Source organism: Helianthus annuus, chromosome 7, assembly GCF_002127325.2.
Source record: "Helianthus annuus cultivar XRQ/B chromosome 7, HanXRQr2.0-SUNRISE, whole genome shotgun sequence".
Taxonomy (NCBI): domain Eukaryota; kingdom Viridiplantae; phylum Streptophyta; class Magnoliopsida; order Asterales; family Asteraceae; genus Helianthus; species Helianthus annuus.
Window position 1 is genome coordinate 139,395,408 of NC_035439.2, and position 17,182 is coordinate 139,412,589.

Genomic DNA, 17,182 nt, shown 5'->3' on the forward strand with positions numbered 1-17,182 from the left:
TTAAAAATATGCACAAGCAAAGGCTTTGGGCCACCATTTAAGAAAAGCCCCAAATTTAAAAAAGACCGCTAGTTTTTGCATATATATTTAAATTAGGGTGGTTAAACATAAAATGGTATGTTGATTTAGTGGTAAACTTCCTCTCTATTTACAAGGCAGAGGTTGGAGACATTGATAAACCGCTTTTTTCGTTTGTTATTTTTAAATACAAAGTCCAAAATCCAATTGGTACAAGCCCAGCAAAAAGAACCTTATTTAGTAGGTCTCAGATCTCTAGTTCGCTTTGGGCCTCTAAAACAGTTGAGCCGGCCCTGTGAACTAGGCAATTAGTTACAAGCCATGACTTATTTGTCAAGCCATAAAAGAGTCAGATTATGAAGAAATATTTAAAATATCTTTATTTTTTTATGTGTGTAATGATTTTTTCTCCTTTTTTTCAACAAGAAATGTCATATTGAAAATTTTCGTTAGTACTTTTTCATGCTTTTAATTTGTAACTTATACATATAATCAACACATATAAAGTAACAGCTATAACTTTAATTAAATTAAACTGTATATAAATTAACAACATACACTTTTCTTTTTTCTGAAAGTGAAGTGGTGGGTCTCTTGACACTTGACACATCCTTACAACATGATATTTGTCATTGACTTTGCCACTTTCTAGTTGTCCCATTGAAGGTAAATATGTTGAAAATTTGCCTTAAATGGAAGTATCCAATATCCATAAGGTTAAAATACCATTTTAAAATTTTCATATTCTATGTTTGACAAATTCAAATTCACACGATATTCATTGTCACATAACAAATGTTTAGACAAACTCGACATTTGTCATGGGTCTAGATCCATTCAAGACCATTTGTTGTAAAAATAAATTGGACCCAAAACAATTTTGCTATTGTCTTACTATCATGTAACTATCATAAAAACATCGTTTTCCACATACATTTATTTATTTTTTTTATTTTAATTTTTGAAGGGAGATCTATATGAATGTTTGATGATGACTTGCACACATGCCAAATGGCTACACATGAAGAAATTATATTTAAGTATGGTGTTATCGAAATCGAAGGGCCGTTTGGTCTTGAGTTTATAGTTGAGGTACTAGATTTGTAAGTATGAAAAGTAGACAACTTTAACCCATGATTAGGGGAGAATCATACGCATTTAATAAGAGCTTCATGTGTAAGGTATGGTGGAAAGTTAGAATGAAACTCATTCATGGACCCCATATGGAATTTAGGATGATGGAATCATGCAATGGTGCATCATGATGTATGACCAAAGATAAACATAATGCCATAATGGTACGGTATATCATGCGCTTGGTGTCTATTTCTTTTTATTAAACATACATGATGTGCCATAAAAGGTTGTAATGACTTAAAAAAACTAACCCAAGATCTATAAGAAAGGCATAAAAATCAATAATCGGGTGAGAGCGGGTTAGGTTCTTTTAGGTGGATTTGTTTTGATGTAAAAACAATCTTTTGATAGTATAGACCATGATCGTTATGATGTGGACCCACCCTGATTACTCGAAAAACTTACAAGCGATAAGTTTTGTACTAACAATTATGTATTTTTTTTTAAATTGTGTTTTGAAAGAAAACTTACTACACATCCAAGTTTGTTTTCTTACACAACAAGATAGATTAACACAAACACATATATTAATTTCCTTTAATGTAAATACCACTTTCTAAGTAACTTTTTTATGAAATATTGATGAATAACTTATGTTCTTCAATATATCAATTACATAAACTAGTTACAAATTGCTCATTACGTAAGTTTGGAGTCCATAATTTTAAGTTTACTGCACGGTCGTTTGAAGCATTTGAGGGCCTAAAGCGAATGATAAAATTGAAAACCATTTCGCAAAGAAGAAGTTGCTTTAAACCATATGATTCTATATCATCCGTGTGTATGTATAATTATAACCACAAACCTCATCCCAGTAATCCCAAAACCCAAATTATCTAAATATAACCTTTTTTTTTCTTTAAAATTTGGAGCCTAAGAAAGTAAGGGACCAATGCTCTTTGTTTCATCCCCATAGTAGAAAACATAATCTTATAGGTGTGGTGTAGGTCTAAATTCAATGTGTTAAACTCGGATAGGTTGTGTGATTTTAACATTCGTGAGGTATTTCCTTAATTTTGCTTGGGTTTTACAGCTTCTTGCTAGCCAGCCTTCTATATTTTTATAAAAGTTTTCGTTAAAAAAAATTAATCCGCCCTTGATGTATCATAAACAATTGTGTGACATAATCTATCCATTTAGAAAATAGGTAATCATAATAAAAGTAATTACCCACACAATAACTCTCTAGATTGGATAATAATAAAAAACGTTAACAAACTTACTATAATCATTTATTGAATCATGTTGTCCCTCTTCTTTCAACAATCAAAAAAAAAAAAAAAAAAAAAAAAAAAAACCAATAATAACAACCCCTCCGCCGTCCCCGCCGAATCAGAACTTTCAAATATTCCGATAAAAAAAACCATTAACAAACAACCCCTCATTTCATCTCTTCTTCACTCCAAAAAAAAAATGTCCACAAACACTAAAAGCAGAAAACTTGACCCATCACCTTTTCTCTCTCTTCACTTTCTCTCTCTACCCACCTGCTCGGTAACTCTGTTTCCTTCACTACTGCATTTTGTGTGTGTAATTCTGTGGGGTTTATGTTTATTCAATTCAATTTCGTAATTTACTAATTCTGTATTTTTGTTAGATGATTTTCTAAATTATTATCAGTTAAATCCCCCTTTTGAATTCTGAAAAGGAAAGGTTATGAATTTATTATGATTGCCCATTTATTAATTATTATGTTTATTTTGAACTCTTGATTATTTATGTAAAAAAATTAATTGTTTTAATGGTGATTGTTTATTGCGTATTTATGATTCAACTCTTTTGAATTCTTGATGGTTTTTTTTTTTCTTTTTTCTTTTCAATATAAGTACAACGGTTATTTAGTGCATCTTGTTAACATTATACAGAGGAGTACTGCATTTTGATTTAGTGAGTTTTTTTTCTCTTGTAATTTTGTTTATTTTGCCCTAATTCTTTGTTGTATGAGTTTAATTAGAAAATAGACAAAAAGGGTTTGTGTAATTTTTCTAATTGATATCTGAATTATAAGGGTTTTAGGGGCTTCTTGTTTGAATTTCAAGATTTAGGGTTTAAAGTCTTGAAATTTCTGATTTTTTGTATCATTTTGGATCAATTTTCAAGAATCACTATGTTATTTACAGATCTTCAGTTTTTTTTTTTTTTTTTTTTTTTTTTTTTTTTTTTTTTTTTTGAGAAGACAGTTGTATTTTATACAGTGATCTTTGTGATTTAATCAATTTTTATGTAATTTCAGATAGCTATATTGTTAGTCTTATGATTGAGAATCTTGAAGATGAAAAAACTCTTCTTTTTCAAGTCATCTACATCTAGCAATGGAACAAACAAAGATAAACAATTGCAAACACATAATTCAATAGGGGATGGACTTCTTAGGACCAGCAAATCCGGATCCAAAAAGGCGGCTGCATATGAGGATCATAATCAAGATCAAACCGGCCCGTTTCTTAGAAGGAGCCGATCGTATTCTTCGGCTGCTTTTCTTGATAGCAGGCTGCTAAGAACTCAAAATGACTCTCCTTCCAGCAGCAGTAGTAATATTCCTCAAAAGCAGTCTGCTTCTCGTTCTTCACGGTAAACCGTTCATTAGCTTTATCGTGTTTCTTGTTTGTTATCATGGTTGTAAAAATCCCGCCTAGACTAATCAGAGGTTCACCGAGTAATGGCTGATTAATTGCTAGGTGGTCAACGGTGGTCCTGTTTTGGCTAGATTCCGACCTAACCTTATAATTCCCTCCAATTACTTAAAAAATGGGTCAACGAGGGATTGAAAAAAGTATACTTATAAAAAATTACATATAAAAATGTGTTTACATATAAAACTGAAAATTACATACAAAAATCCCAGTCTGAAAAATCCCGATTAATTGCTATTCGGTACCTCACTCATCGACTAGCGCCTACTGATTTGATTCTTACAACACTTTACAACACTACTTGTTATATTTAATATTGTAGTAAAAACAAAAATCCCAGTCTGATAAATCCCGACTAATTGCTAGTCGGTACCTCACTCACCGACTAGCGCCTACTGATTCTTACAACACTTTACAACACTACTTGTTATATTTAATATTGTAGTAAAAAGATAGACCATTTTAACTGGTTAACATGTACCCAAAGTTTTAAAAACCGGTTTTTAAACTATACTGGATTGGGCTTAAAATGGTTTAACTGGTTCAAACGGATTGTACCGGGCGGTTCAACCGGGTTGATTAGTTAATCCTATAATTCCATAAAGTTCAACTGCAACTCAAAAAATAATCCAATAGTACATGATTCCATATTAAAAAAAATAATCTAAACGTTAATCCAAAAAAAAAAAAATCTAAAAGTACTTAATTTTCCAACAAAGTTTTTTAAATAAAAATGTACAATACGGTTATGTAATTAGAGTGTACCAAAATATTGGATTTTTTTTTTTTTTTTAAATTTAAATATCAGTTTTGAAGATTTTGAAATCCGGTTTAACGGTTTAAACCTGATGCGGTCTCCACGTTTTACCGGCCTTAAACATACTAGGGCCGTGTCCGGTATTAGACCGGTTTATATTGGTATTTAAAACATTGCATGTACCATATTTTGTGACATTTCAAATAGTATATGTTTGGTAAAGCCATGTTTATTTTGTTGTTCAGGCGAGCACTTACACCCGAGAGGCCATCGAGGTCAAAATGGTTTCAAGATGCCGCAATCGACGCTGCACATAAAACCGAAAAGTTAGCTTTCACTGGGGTCGATAATCTTTCATCCGAAAGCTCATCGTATTGCTCAAGTAAGGTTTTAGACCGATACATTGACGGTGAACAACACCAAGAATGGACATCTAGACACATCAACTCCAACACAAAGACTCATGTTTCTCAACCAAATGGCGGTGTACAAAAGCCGCCACGTGTCCAATACGCCGCACCTGCGTCACATTCACCTACTGGTAGTGGAGTCAATCATAGACCAAAGTCACATTCTTTTAGAGACCCGAATCGAGAATCTAAACTCTACATGTCTACACGCGACTGGGTTGAGAATTCGGTAGCTCATGAATCCCCACGAAAACTCGCCAAGCAAGTGGTTGAAAGACTTTCACAGTCTCGTGTGTTGCCACGAGTTGACTCGAACTCGAAGGAGTTTGACCTCGATATTCCCATCACACTTTCCGATATCTACGGTGGGTCCCAAAATTGTTTACCTCGAGACGGACCTGAAGAAATAAATTACAGGTTTGACAATGTTTTAAAAACCGGTTTTTAAATCGTATCGGGTTAAGCTCAGCATTTGTTCAACCGGTTGAACCGGGTCATACCAGGCGGTTCAACCGGGTTGCCTAATTAACCCCACAAATCCATAAAATACAATTTTAACTTTTTTTTTTGTCAAAATGAAATTTTCATTCAAATGCCAAAGTAACAAATTACAAACAAGTGGCAGGTAAACGGGCAACAAGCTGCGCCGCAACCCCCTTTTGAATTTTAACTCAACAAATAATTTAAAACTATATCATTCGATAATAAAAATATTCCAAAAGTTAATTCATAATAAAAAAAATAATCCAAAAATTTCACTATTGGTACCTTTTTGGGCGCTAGTTTTTACTAAGAAAGTAAATCTTCACCTTTTGGCGCATAAAAGATACCTTTGGCCCGGTACTGGTTTAAACCGGTATAACCCAATACTTCTTTGCAGTTCCCTCAGTTTACCGGTATGATTCGTGCCGGCGAAGCTTCTGGCATCCGGTTTAACGAGTTCAACCGGCCGGTTTAAAGCGGTTTTTAAAACCCTGCAGGTTTGATGATGATTGCACTAGGGTTTTGGATTATGAAGAATCAGAAGATGCTGATGAGATGACATTACTAAAGGCTGAATTGGAATCCCGTACGCGAAAACTTGAAAAAGAGCGAAACGAATTGCAGTTGACTTTGGAGAAAGAGTTGGATCGGAGGTCAACCGAGTGGTCAACGAAGCTGGAGAAATGTAAAACCGAAGAACACCGGCTTCGCGAAAGAGTTCGTGAACTCGCGGAACAAAATGTGTCGCTTCAACGCGAAGTGTCATTGCTTGGAGAAAAAGAATTAGATAATCAAAGCAGAATTAAGCTTTCGGGACAACAAGTTAAGGATATGACAGTAAAGATGGACGAGTTAGTCAAAGAGAATCAGAAGCTTCAACAAGATGTTTCGGAATTAAAAGATAGATACGTAGCAACGGAAGAAGATCGAGATTTGTTTAAACGAAACTTGGAATCGAAAGATAAAGAATGCAACGAGTTGCGCAAATCTATCACAAGACTCGTTCGAACTACCAACGAACAAGAGAAAACTATCCAAGGGTTGCGTGAGGGATTTAGTGACCAAAACCAACGGTCAAAGATGCAAACCGAGCTTCTTAGATTATCCGGAGTTGAACAAGCTTTAAGAAAGGAGGTAGAATCATATAGGCTCGAGGCTGAATCTCTTAGACGTGAAAATATTAACCTTTTGAACCGTTTAAAAGGAAATCCAAACGACAATGGCTTTTCGACACTCAAGCTTGACCAACAAGTGTGGGACAGTATTCATTGCTTGCAAAGCCAAGGAACGGGCTTGATTAACGATAGCGTGCACCTATGCGAAAAGTTAATCGAAAATATTAAAGAAAGAGCGTTACAAAACGGCTTAGATAGCCAGTTTATCATGGAATCCGATATGAAACTTCAAGGGTTTAAACGGGGCGCTAAAAGTTTAACGAGAGGTTTGCAGGTTGTGTCTAATGTGCAGCGTGAGAAGTCTAGCACGGGAACTTTAGATAACGAGTGTTCGGAGGTAGAGTTGAGTTTATGCTCTTGTGGTTAAAATTTATTTGGTATTTTTTCGAGTTTTGAATATTTTGTTTGACTTGTGTAGGATGTTGTGAAATCGGACTTGAAAGCTGAAGCGTTAATGACGAGTTTGCTGAGGGAGAAACTGTATTCGAAAGAGGTGGATGTAGAACGACTCGAGGCTGAGCTGGCGACGGCTGTTAGAGGAAACGATGTTTTGAGATGCGAAGTGCAAAACGCTATGGATAATCTTTCTTGCGTTACTCACAAGATGAAAGATCTTGAAATGCAGGTAAAGACCATAATAACTTCTATGTAGTAATTAGGGGTGATTTTATCAACTGAAACCCGCCCCGAATAAAAACCAACCCGACCCGAATTACCCGAATTACATAAAAAATGTTAATCGGGTTGACCCAATTAACCTGAATTACATAAAAAAATGTGAATTATATTTATATATACATAATAAATATAAAAGTCTAAATTCCTCACATATGTTTTGTTTTTTTGTTTTGAACACAATGTTTTGTTTCTTTTTTCGTTGGTTTTTTGAGCGACTAAAAAGATTCGCTTCAATTGATACGATTTGACGTTTACTTTTTAGTTTACGCGATTGGTTAATACGGTTTGGTTCTGTGCTTATTGTATTTGACGTTATTTAGTTAATATAATAATACATATGTTTAATGCATGAGTTTGAACGAAATATCATATTAGGAGTGTTTTTATTTGACTTTTTGTGTTTTTTATTTAATAATAATCATGTTAAGTCAAATTGTAAAGTTTTAAAAAAATTCATATACTGATTAACCTGGCCCGAATATACCCGAAACCGATTAACCCGAATCTTATTTGGGTCGGGTTACAGATAGGATTGCTACAACAAAAAAACCCGAAGAACACCCCTAGTAGTAAGTAATCTTGGTTTTGTTTTTGAATAGGTGTTCAAGAAAGACGAAAGCATTTATCATCTACAAAACAGTCTCCAAGAATGCCGAAAAGAACTATCAATCGTTAACGGGATCCTACCAAAAGTATCCGAAGAACGCGACATGATGTGGGACGAGGTAAAGCAATACAGCGAGAACAACATGTTGTTGACTTCCGAAATTGGAATGCTGAAAAAGAAGGTAGAAGCTCTTGATGAAGACGTGTTGTTAAAAGAAGGCCAGATCACGATCCTGAAAGATGCGCTCGGGAAGCCCTTTGATCTTCTTTCGAGCCCGGTTTCTAGTAAAGGGTTCTTGGTGTGAGAGTTGATCAATGTTCATACTTCTTAGATTTTGGTTTCTTTTGTAAGTAAGGTGGTAAATGGTGATAGTTTGTGAACAAATGTTTTTACATTTTTTTAAAAGTTGTTGCCAATGTTAATTGGCTTGAAACTTGGTTCATGTTTTGTTTTAAGTTATCATAAGTACACATGATTATGTGTTAAGTGTGTTTATTGGTTTTTAGTTGTATTTTAGTAGCAATTACATTTTTGTGGATAAAGAATAGATGGAAGTCACACGGATAAAGAATAGATGGAAGTCACACAAGTTAGATTGGTTTGTGGAAATTTGGTGTTAGAATTCAACAATGTGTAATTTACTTTTGGTTTCCTGTTTTTTTTTTTTTTCATATGTACGTTTTAATCTAGCAATTAGGGTTGTTCACAAGCCAGCAACGAGTAAGTGTACCTTTACTCGTTCTTGCCTCATTTACAAACCAAACCGAGCCGATTCTCTCGTTTTCAATCGCACTGAAATTGAACGAGTGTATTCCGAGCTTTTTTCGCTCGAGTATTGATCAATTTGGACAACCCTACCAGTAGGGGTGTGCGAAAAAAGCATTGACCGACCCATAACCGAAAAACCGAACCGAAGAGAAAATTGATGGGTCGGTTAATGATTTTCTAAAAACCGATATTCATGGGTCGGTTATGGTATTGCATTGTTTCATAACCACCATAACCGAGCCGACCTACAGTTATGGATTTTATCATACCGTTTTGATTGAAAGTTTGTTTGAATTTATGGACTATATCATATCGTTTTTTTTTCTATTCGAATATTTGGTACTAATATTATAGATTATATGTATTTTTTAATGTTATGGTTAAAAAATTCAAGCGCGGACTTTTAGGTCTAAATAATACCCAATTATATATTTTTAGCTAAATCCAAAGTCACAGTTAACCGACCATAACAATCGGTTATGGTTATGGTTTTAGATCTCAACTAACCCATACACACCCCTATACTAGTATCATGCCAGGTCTTACTTTTTTTATATTATTAAATATGTCCAAAAAAAATGATAAGAAAATAAAAGAAAATAAAAAAAAAAAATATTACTTTGCACTTTAATAAAACACCCTCTCCTTTTCTTCAACCAATCCCTGTTTTCTTCAACGCTAATTATTTGTAAACTTTTTGTTCCGTTTTCGAAAAGCTTCAACGCTACCAGCTTCCAGTTTTGTAAGTTTCTGTTCTCTTCGATTTTATAACCTTATCAAATTTCTGTTTACGATATAGATTTTGATTTCACCGATCTTCTGTTCCAGGATGTTGAGGGTGTTTTCGTAATTTGCAATTAGAATGAATTCCATTTAATCTGTCATTTTTTCCAATTCCAATTCATTATCAACCAAACACAAATTACGTTATTATTTACGTTATTATCAAAGGGTTATCCGTCCTTTGATAAGATTTCGGTACAAAATATCGGTCATAACCTCGGTACCAACATTATCGGCGATATTGACCGATATATCACCGTTTTCCAAATATCAGTACCTTTATTCTTAGTTCTAGCATTCGTCTTTCAATTATTAGTGTTTTAAGTGTTACTTGGTAGTTGTTAGTGTTAATCCCCCCACTTGTGGCCCAGTGGTAGGAGACTTGGGTTTTCTAATGGAGACTCAAGTTCAATTCTCACTTGTGTCATATTGGGGTGGATATTGGGCAATGACGGTGACAAACCCACCGAGGGGGGTTCGATCCTGAGCCGCACCCCGGTTTTCATCCGGCTGTTACTTCAGCGAGACATCTCGTGTGGAGGCAGTACGGTTTCCGGGGAAACGCCGTAACCAAGTCTGACCAACCCAGCGCGGGCCCGATTAAGACAACGTAGTCTGGGCAGATCTTGTCTAGGACCGCCTTTTAGGCGGTGTGACATTGAGTCACTCAAAAAGAAAGTCACCGTTCAAAAAAAGTTATTAATGTTAAATGATAGTGTAATAAGTCTTAATTAATTCCTACTTGCTATAATTGTTAGTGATTAAAAGGTTAATTTGTTAATGGTAGGTGAGTATACTGAGTTGTGAGTGTTAAATTGCTATATATATAAATTGAGCATGATATTAAATTATGGATATCCCACCGGCCAATATCCGATTTTTTTACCGCATTAACCACTTAGGGTATTAGGTATATGATTAGTTGATTAATGGGGATAACGGTAGATAGTTATTTATTTTTGGGCCTCATTTTTTTTGAACGACAAAGATTACATAAACACTCCTGCTAAATTACATCAATTCTATCCCATGCCAGGATTTGAACCCTGGTCTCTCTCCAAGAGGCACAAAGTCTCTACCACCCCACCAAAGTGGTGATGGCATAAAATTACTACTAATTTAGAACATAAAATTACTACTAATTTTATAAAAAGGTGATTTTTATATATTTATAATTTATCAACCTAGGTACCAAAACGAGAAAAAAATAACTTCGACCTCCTATAGAACATGGGTCATGTGTGGTCGTCCACCTTACACACCTCTAAGACCCCCATATTCCATAAATGAATAAGTTTAAGACAAAGAAATACCTATCATGTTCACCCTTTAAGTTGCTCTATACTATGTGCAATTTATTGTATACATGGTTGTGTAAAAGCTATTGTTTCTTTGCAGAAAGCACAAGATATGACACAAACTTCTAGTTCTTTAAATCAAAGAACAATGAAGTTGTTATTTGCTGTTTTTGTGTTTTGTAACCTTTTGATGATTATGGATACAGGTAAGTGACTTTATGTGATATGTACAAACCAGATATTTCAATATGTAGAATCTGATATGTATGTATATATGTACGGATAATAGTTGCATACGAAGAGACGATGCCTGTCGATATGTGCACATTTTTGAAGTGGTCAGGACCATGCCTCAAAAGCAAGTGTTCTGATGCATGCATTAGAAGTGGATATGTCGACGGGGTTTGCCAAAACGATGCTACCGAAAATGCTGATGCATGTTATTGTTTCAAACATTGTTAAGGTTATATACAAGTATCTGTAACCTTGTCTTGTTGTTGACCAGGTTTATATGTAATGTTGTTATATATCAACTTATAATAATCAAGTTTATTTTATTTATATGGTAAGAGTAAATTATGGTTTTATTATGTGGTTTGGTCCAATTAGTTATAATTTAACCTTTTCAATCACTCTGGTTTCATTTTCTTCTCAATTAAGGTCAGAAGTCTAAGCGCATTTTCATTTTTCTAATACAATCATTTTTTTAGAGTTAATTACTGTTTTCGTCCCTGTGGTTTGTCAAAAATCACTATTTCAATCCATTAGTTTAAAAATTGCGATTTCAGTCCTTGTGGTTTCACTTTCGTAACCATTTCAGTCCACCTTGTAACCATTTCAGTCCCTGTACTAACATAATAAATGGATTGAAATGGTTACGAAAGTGAAACCACAGGGACTGAAATCGCAAATTTTAAACTAATGGACTGAAATAGTGATTTTTGACAAACCACATGGACGAAAACAGTAATTAACTCTTTTTTTAATACAAATAGGGGCTAATCATGTAAGTAACTAAACAGTTTAATGAGTAAAGCACAATTTGCATCCCTGTGGTTGTCTGCAAAACACATGTTTTGCCCCTAATTGCTAAAATACACCCCTTGAGCCCATGTGGTTTCATTTTGTTGCACTTTGCGTCCATAAGGCTAAATGTCGTCAGACATTCGTTAGAATTGTGGTGAAACGTCCACTTTACCCTCAGAGATGTATATTATTGTAACAAGTTGCGTCCCTATTATAAAAAATCAAATTGCTTCGACTTTGAAAGTGAAAAATGCCCCTTAATATCGCCTCCCTCAAACTTTTCATTTTTATATGTAACGTGTATTACGGTTTTTTGATGCCACTAAGGTTTTTTAAACTAGTTAGAAAAGATTAATCTATATATGTTGCATTTGAACAATAAAGTGATAAAAAACAAATAAACTAAGTCAAATTCGACTGAGTGATTAAGTTATTCTTTCTAATTCGATTACCATTTTTTTTAACTTGTGGAATATTTGAAATCAAAGAATTGAAAAAGATGGAAACTGAGCTAAATCAAAGAGAAAAACGAACAAAATGACTGCATAATTGAGCGAGAACGAACAGATCGATTGAAAAATTAATCGAGAACGATGATGATTGAAGATAAGAGTAGCATGTCATTTAGAGAGAAAGGAATTCGGGGAAAAGTTGTTATTCTCATTGATTCACTGTTTATTAAACGGTGTGGTACTTTTTCATGGTCATTACCATTACCATAATATAAATTTGCAACAAATTGTTGCATTATATGTTGTACCCCAAGCATTGAGGGCTTTTAAAAAAAAAATAGTGATTTTTCATTTTTAACCCAAAAGTATTAATCATTTGTATTTTAACACTTAATTTGTTTAGTTTTAACCCAAAACTTTTCATCTTTTGTAATTTAACCCAAAACTTTTTTATTTACAACTTTGGTCCCCATAATTTTTATCTTTCGCAAGTTTTTCGTTTTACGTTTCGTTCTAAATTTTGCGAGCTAATACGTCCCAACGTGCGTGTGTGGTTCAACGTTTTTCGTCTATTTTTTCACATTTGACAGTTATGTCGCAATGTGTCTATTTTCCCCCTTTGGCAAGTTCGCTGCAACGGGCGGATCCTACATTGACTTAGTTATTCTTTTCTACGTTATTTTGCGAGTTAACATGACTCAACGTACGTGTATGGTTCAACATTTTTATGTCTAATTTTTTCCCATGTAACAGGTTCGTCGCAACGCGTGTGTCCTAAATCGACATAGTTATTTTTTTCATGTTATATGTTTCGGTCTTATATTTTCGCATTAACACGCCGCAACTTCAGTGTTGGTGGTCGCTACCAGCGGTGTGGCATTGATATTATTTGCCATAGTTTTAGGCCCCGCTGCAACGCGGGGGGTGTTTAATTCTAGTTATTATCTAAAAAACCTTATTATAGTCCTTAGTTTTACCTTTTGCATGGCAAATTATTATTATTTATGTGAACCGACCCAAACTAAGCCAACATCCGATTGCTTAAAACAACCCGACCATCGCTTAAAAAACCCGACCGTTATGACTTAATTTTAAGTAATCCACAGGCAACAAGAATACAAGATACACGGGGTTTTCCCTATGTTTTATTGAGTATTGTGATGACAATGTTTAGCCAGACTGGTTGTTTTTATTATATGTGTTGATTGTTAGTGAGTAGTGATATTGTTTGTTTTCTTGTTTTGGTTGCTTCATTTGCCTCTTCTAAAATATTTTAAGGGTGAGGTGTGCACAGGGGCGTATCCACCTATTGCCCAAGGTGGATGGGCGCACCCCTAGAAAAAAAAAATTTAGTGCTAAATATTCCCGGTAAAATCCCGACCACACTCCTAGAAAATTTGCGTCCGCATCCTTTGGAAATTTTCGATCGCCCCCTTAGGAGAAAAAATCTTACTAATTTATAATTTTTTTATGTAAACACTGATTTTTTTTTATGAATATAATCTAATTAACTTTCCACTTAACTAATTAACTTTCACTTAACCGAATTAACTTTCTCTTAACCTTTGGCCCAATAAACACTCCATAATCCAAGTCCAACCCAATATAATAATCTAATTTGAACTAAAATATAATAACTCAACCCACCGCCCTTTCCCCTTCTCTCGTCCCGCTCTTTGTTTTGTGATCCCAGACCCACGACACCAATAGCAACGCAATGACACCAACAACGACACACAGTAGGTCTTCATCAGGCATCACCAACTTTGGATTTTGCCAGAGAATAGTAAATTCCAGCCACCAAACTCACGAAACCAGCATCTTTATCACTCTTTCCGGGTATGGTTCGATTATTTTGTTGTTTTCTTGTTTTATTTGGATTTTTAGGAGAAATAAAATTGTTAAAAAAGTTTGAAATTTTAGTTGTTTTTGGTGTTTTTTTTTAAACTTTAATTGGCTGATGTTGTTGTTTAGTTAAAGTTTAGTTTGTTCAAATGGTTAGTTACAAGGATTCAACAATTAAAACTAGGGGTTTGATTTTAAAGTTGAAAATTATGAAGTTTGGTAATGATTGTTTAAGTGTTTAGTGTTGAAAATTAGTTGTACATCTCATATAGAGAAAGACTTGCTTAGAAAAGTAGACCTAGATGATGTTTTGGATATTCAAAAAATAAAAACCCGTAGGGCGATATTTTAAATATGTTTATAACGATGTTTGACGTGTTTTTGATGATCATATAAATTTTAGCTTGATGTTCTTTTGTTTTACATAACCCGACCCGATATGAACCAAATTTTTTTATATACCTATGGGCCTAAAATTTTTAAAAATAGTTTGCACCCCAATAAAAAAATTCTAGATCCGCCACTGTGCATATTTGAAATCTTTTTTTTTGTTATTTATAATATGGTCTTGTTTTGCCCTTTATAAAGAAGTATATACTATTTATCAATAGTTTTTATAGTTAAAAATATAATCATTATCCATGATTTTACTTTAAACCTTGTAGGTGATCAAACAGTAGAAACAAAAGCAAACTCGATATATCTTCATAAAAGATTGTCCTTAAATTGTGTTTATACTCTTTATTATAATAGTTGAACAATATAATGATATATACATATACTAGGTTAGTTCCCCGTGTGTTACACGGGTTGAACAATTTAAACTATATAGTATAGATATTTTCTGTAAATGCAAAACAAAGACAGAGACATTTACATACCATATTGACATAAATGAGTTAATATAAATGTAACCCATCAACTCGTACATATTAATTAATGTCGTAGAGTTCGATAAGACGGCTCTAATGTCGGTTGAATGACGTCAATCAGAGTCTATTTGATACCCTTTGTACGACTTCTTATTTTTTGAATCTTTGTATTTGATTCTAAACCTATTATTAATATTATTGATAATAATTTTAGTTATATATATCAATAATATATTTAGTCTAACATATTAATATTACTAGGTTATTGGCCCGTGTGACACACGGGAGTAACAAATAATATTTGTATAAAGTTTAAAGCTATAACTAAGTGAGATTTAGTATTAATGCAAATAACATCCTTAATATTTAGGAAAATTGGTATTTAATAAACCAACCTTTGCCCAGTTGGTAAATAATAATCCAACCTACAAAATTGGTATGTAATAATCCTACCTATCAATATGTTGGTACTCAATGAACCTCCGTTAGTTTTTTTTAACTGAAGTTAGTTTTTAAGTTTTATTTATTACACAAACAGTCCCTGTAGTTGTAATTTACTAGTTTTAACTATGAGTTAATAGCCAAAATGGTCCCTGAGGTTAATAGCCACAGCACCGCCACCGCCACCACCACCACCGCCGCCACCACCACCGCCACCACCACCACCGCCACAGCACCGCCACCACCACCACCACCACCACCACCACCGCCACCACCACCACTACCACTGCACCGCCACCACCACCACCACATCGCCACAGCACCGCCACCACCACCACCGCACCGCCACCACCACCATCTCTGACTTTGATCATCGACGCCTAAGGGGTTTGAATTCAGATGCAGCAACAGACGATGACTGACCAAAAACATCACAGATCCAACAGCTCTAGTGACGGTGGTGGTGGTGGTGGTGGCGGTGCGGTGGTGGTGGTGATGTGGCGATGGTTACGGTGGTGGAGGTGTTGTGGCGATGGTGGTGGTGGTGGTGGCGGCGGTGCGGTGGTGGCGGTGGTGGTGGTGGCGGTGGCGGTGGCGGTGGTGGTGGTGGCGATGTTGTGGCTATTAACCTCAGGGACCATTTTGGCTATTAACTCATAATTAAAACTAGTAAATTACAACTACAGGGACTGTTTGTGTAATAAATAAAACTTAAAAACTAACTTCAGTTAAAAAAAACTAACGGAGGTTCATTGAGTACCAACATATTGATAGGTAGGATTATTATATACCAATTCTATAGGTTGGATTATTATTTACCAACTGGGCAAAGGTTGGTTTATTAAATACCAATTTTCCTAATATTTATAAACTTTTAACTATTTATTTGTATATAACATTGGAGGTTTTATTTAATTCTCCATCAGTGTCTAAGATTACAAGTTTGAAACCTTCATGCTTTTAACTCTTGAGAGTGCCACATATAGCCTGCCCATGAGTGAAAGCCAGTTGCCTCAAAAATAAGCAACCCCTTGATAATAATTGATCCTAACTCTTGGTGATTGTCAGTGCGAAACAAACACAGAGTGTGAATTATCTTCTTTGTAACTTGAAAAGAATTCGCTCGCACAAGGTGTAAGACATTAATACTCTATATACCGTTAGAAAAGATATTAAAATAATTTATTTTTTAATAAACTTGTCAATATAATACACTATTGACCTATTGTTAATCAATTTTTGGACAAAGGTACGATCCCATACAATTTGAAAGAAAAGCCATTTTGACCCATAGAACCCAACAATTTTACACCAAGCCAACAAAAGGGGATTATTTATTGACCTGGTATTTCTCATACACGCACATTAGGTGCTGTGAAATTATCTCTAAACATGGTGCTATAAAGTTAATAGCTCTTGAAATAATAATAATAACAACAATAACAACATGGCCGATGCGCCTCGCCTGCGCCTTGTGTCTTTGACAGTATAGATAATAGTTGGATATACCGATAGACTACCAAAAAATAGAAAGCCAGTAAGCCAAAACATTTTTGGTCCTGGATTTTAGTTCCTTACTTCCTTTTACAAAAACAATTCGCAAATACGATCCCAATGATAAAACTGGTCAAAATTGGCCACCTTTACCCATTATCCCATGAGATATTAAAACTAAGTACTCCACAAAAATCTTTAGGAACTAAGACAATATGCTAACATCACGTTCAATTCCAAAACATGTTATCCCTCCCATAAGGTATTGTTAGCATCCAAATTAAATTAATTAAGTTTATCTTAAA

The 17,182-nt window shown here is 34.5% G+C and overlaps 1 protein-coding gene and 1 long non-coding RNA gene across 3 annotated transcripts; both read left to right on the top strand.

Moving 5' to 3' along the window:
- Positions 1–2,493: 2,493 nt before the first annotated feature.
- LOC110868770 (coiled-coil domain-containing protein 18) lies at positions 2,494–8,338 on the top strand. Of its 2 annotated transcripts, none has more exons than XM_022118026.2 (6): positions 2,494–2,649; positions 3,389–3,726; positions 4,791–5,372; positions 5,936–6,950; positions 7,032–7,238; positions 7,891–8,338. In XM_022118026.2, the coding sequence occupies exons 2-6, from the start codon at positions 3,428–3,430 to the stop codon at positions 8,200–8,202; spliced, it is 2,415 nt and encodes an 804-aa protein (XP_021973718.1). In that variant the 5' UTR covers positions 2,494–2,649; positions 3,389–3,427; the 3' UTR covers positions 8,203–8,338. The 2 variants fall into 2 exon arrangements, with proteins under 2 accessions (XP_021973718.1, XP_021973719.1); XM_022118027.2 differs by lacking the exon at positions 2,494–2,649 and adding an exon at positions 2,670–3,042.
- Positions 8,339–9,273: 935 nt separating this feature from the next.
- On the top strand, positions 9,274–11,316 carry LOC110868771. Its single transcript, XR_002552750.2, has 3 exons — positions 9,274–9,408; positions 10,848–10,953; positions 11,037–11,316. It is a non-coding gene; the product is annotated as an uncharacterized LOC110868771 (long non-coding RNA).
- The last annotated feature ends 5,866 nt before the right edge of the window (positions 11,317–17,182 follow it).

Excerpts from the sequence above, each read along its gene's own strand:
- LOC110868770 (XM_022118026.2), top strand. The coding sequence starts at position 3,428 with ATGAAAAAACTCTTCTTTTTCAAGTCATCTACATCTAGCAATGGAACA. Across the intron at positions 5,373-5,935 it reads CCTGAAGAAATAAATTACAG|GTTTGATGATGATTGCACTA; the intron begins GTTTGACAATGT and ends AAAACCCTGCAG. Across the intron at positions 6,951-7,031 it reads TAGATAACGAGTGTTCGGAG|GATGTTGTGAAATCGGACTT; the intron begins GTAGAGTTGAGT and ends TGACTTGTGTAG.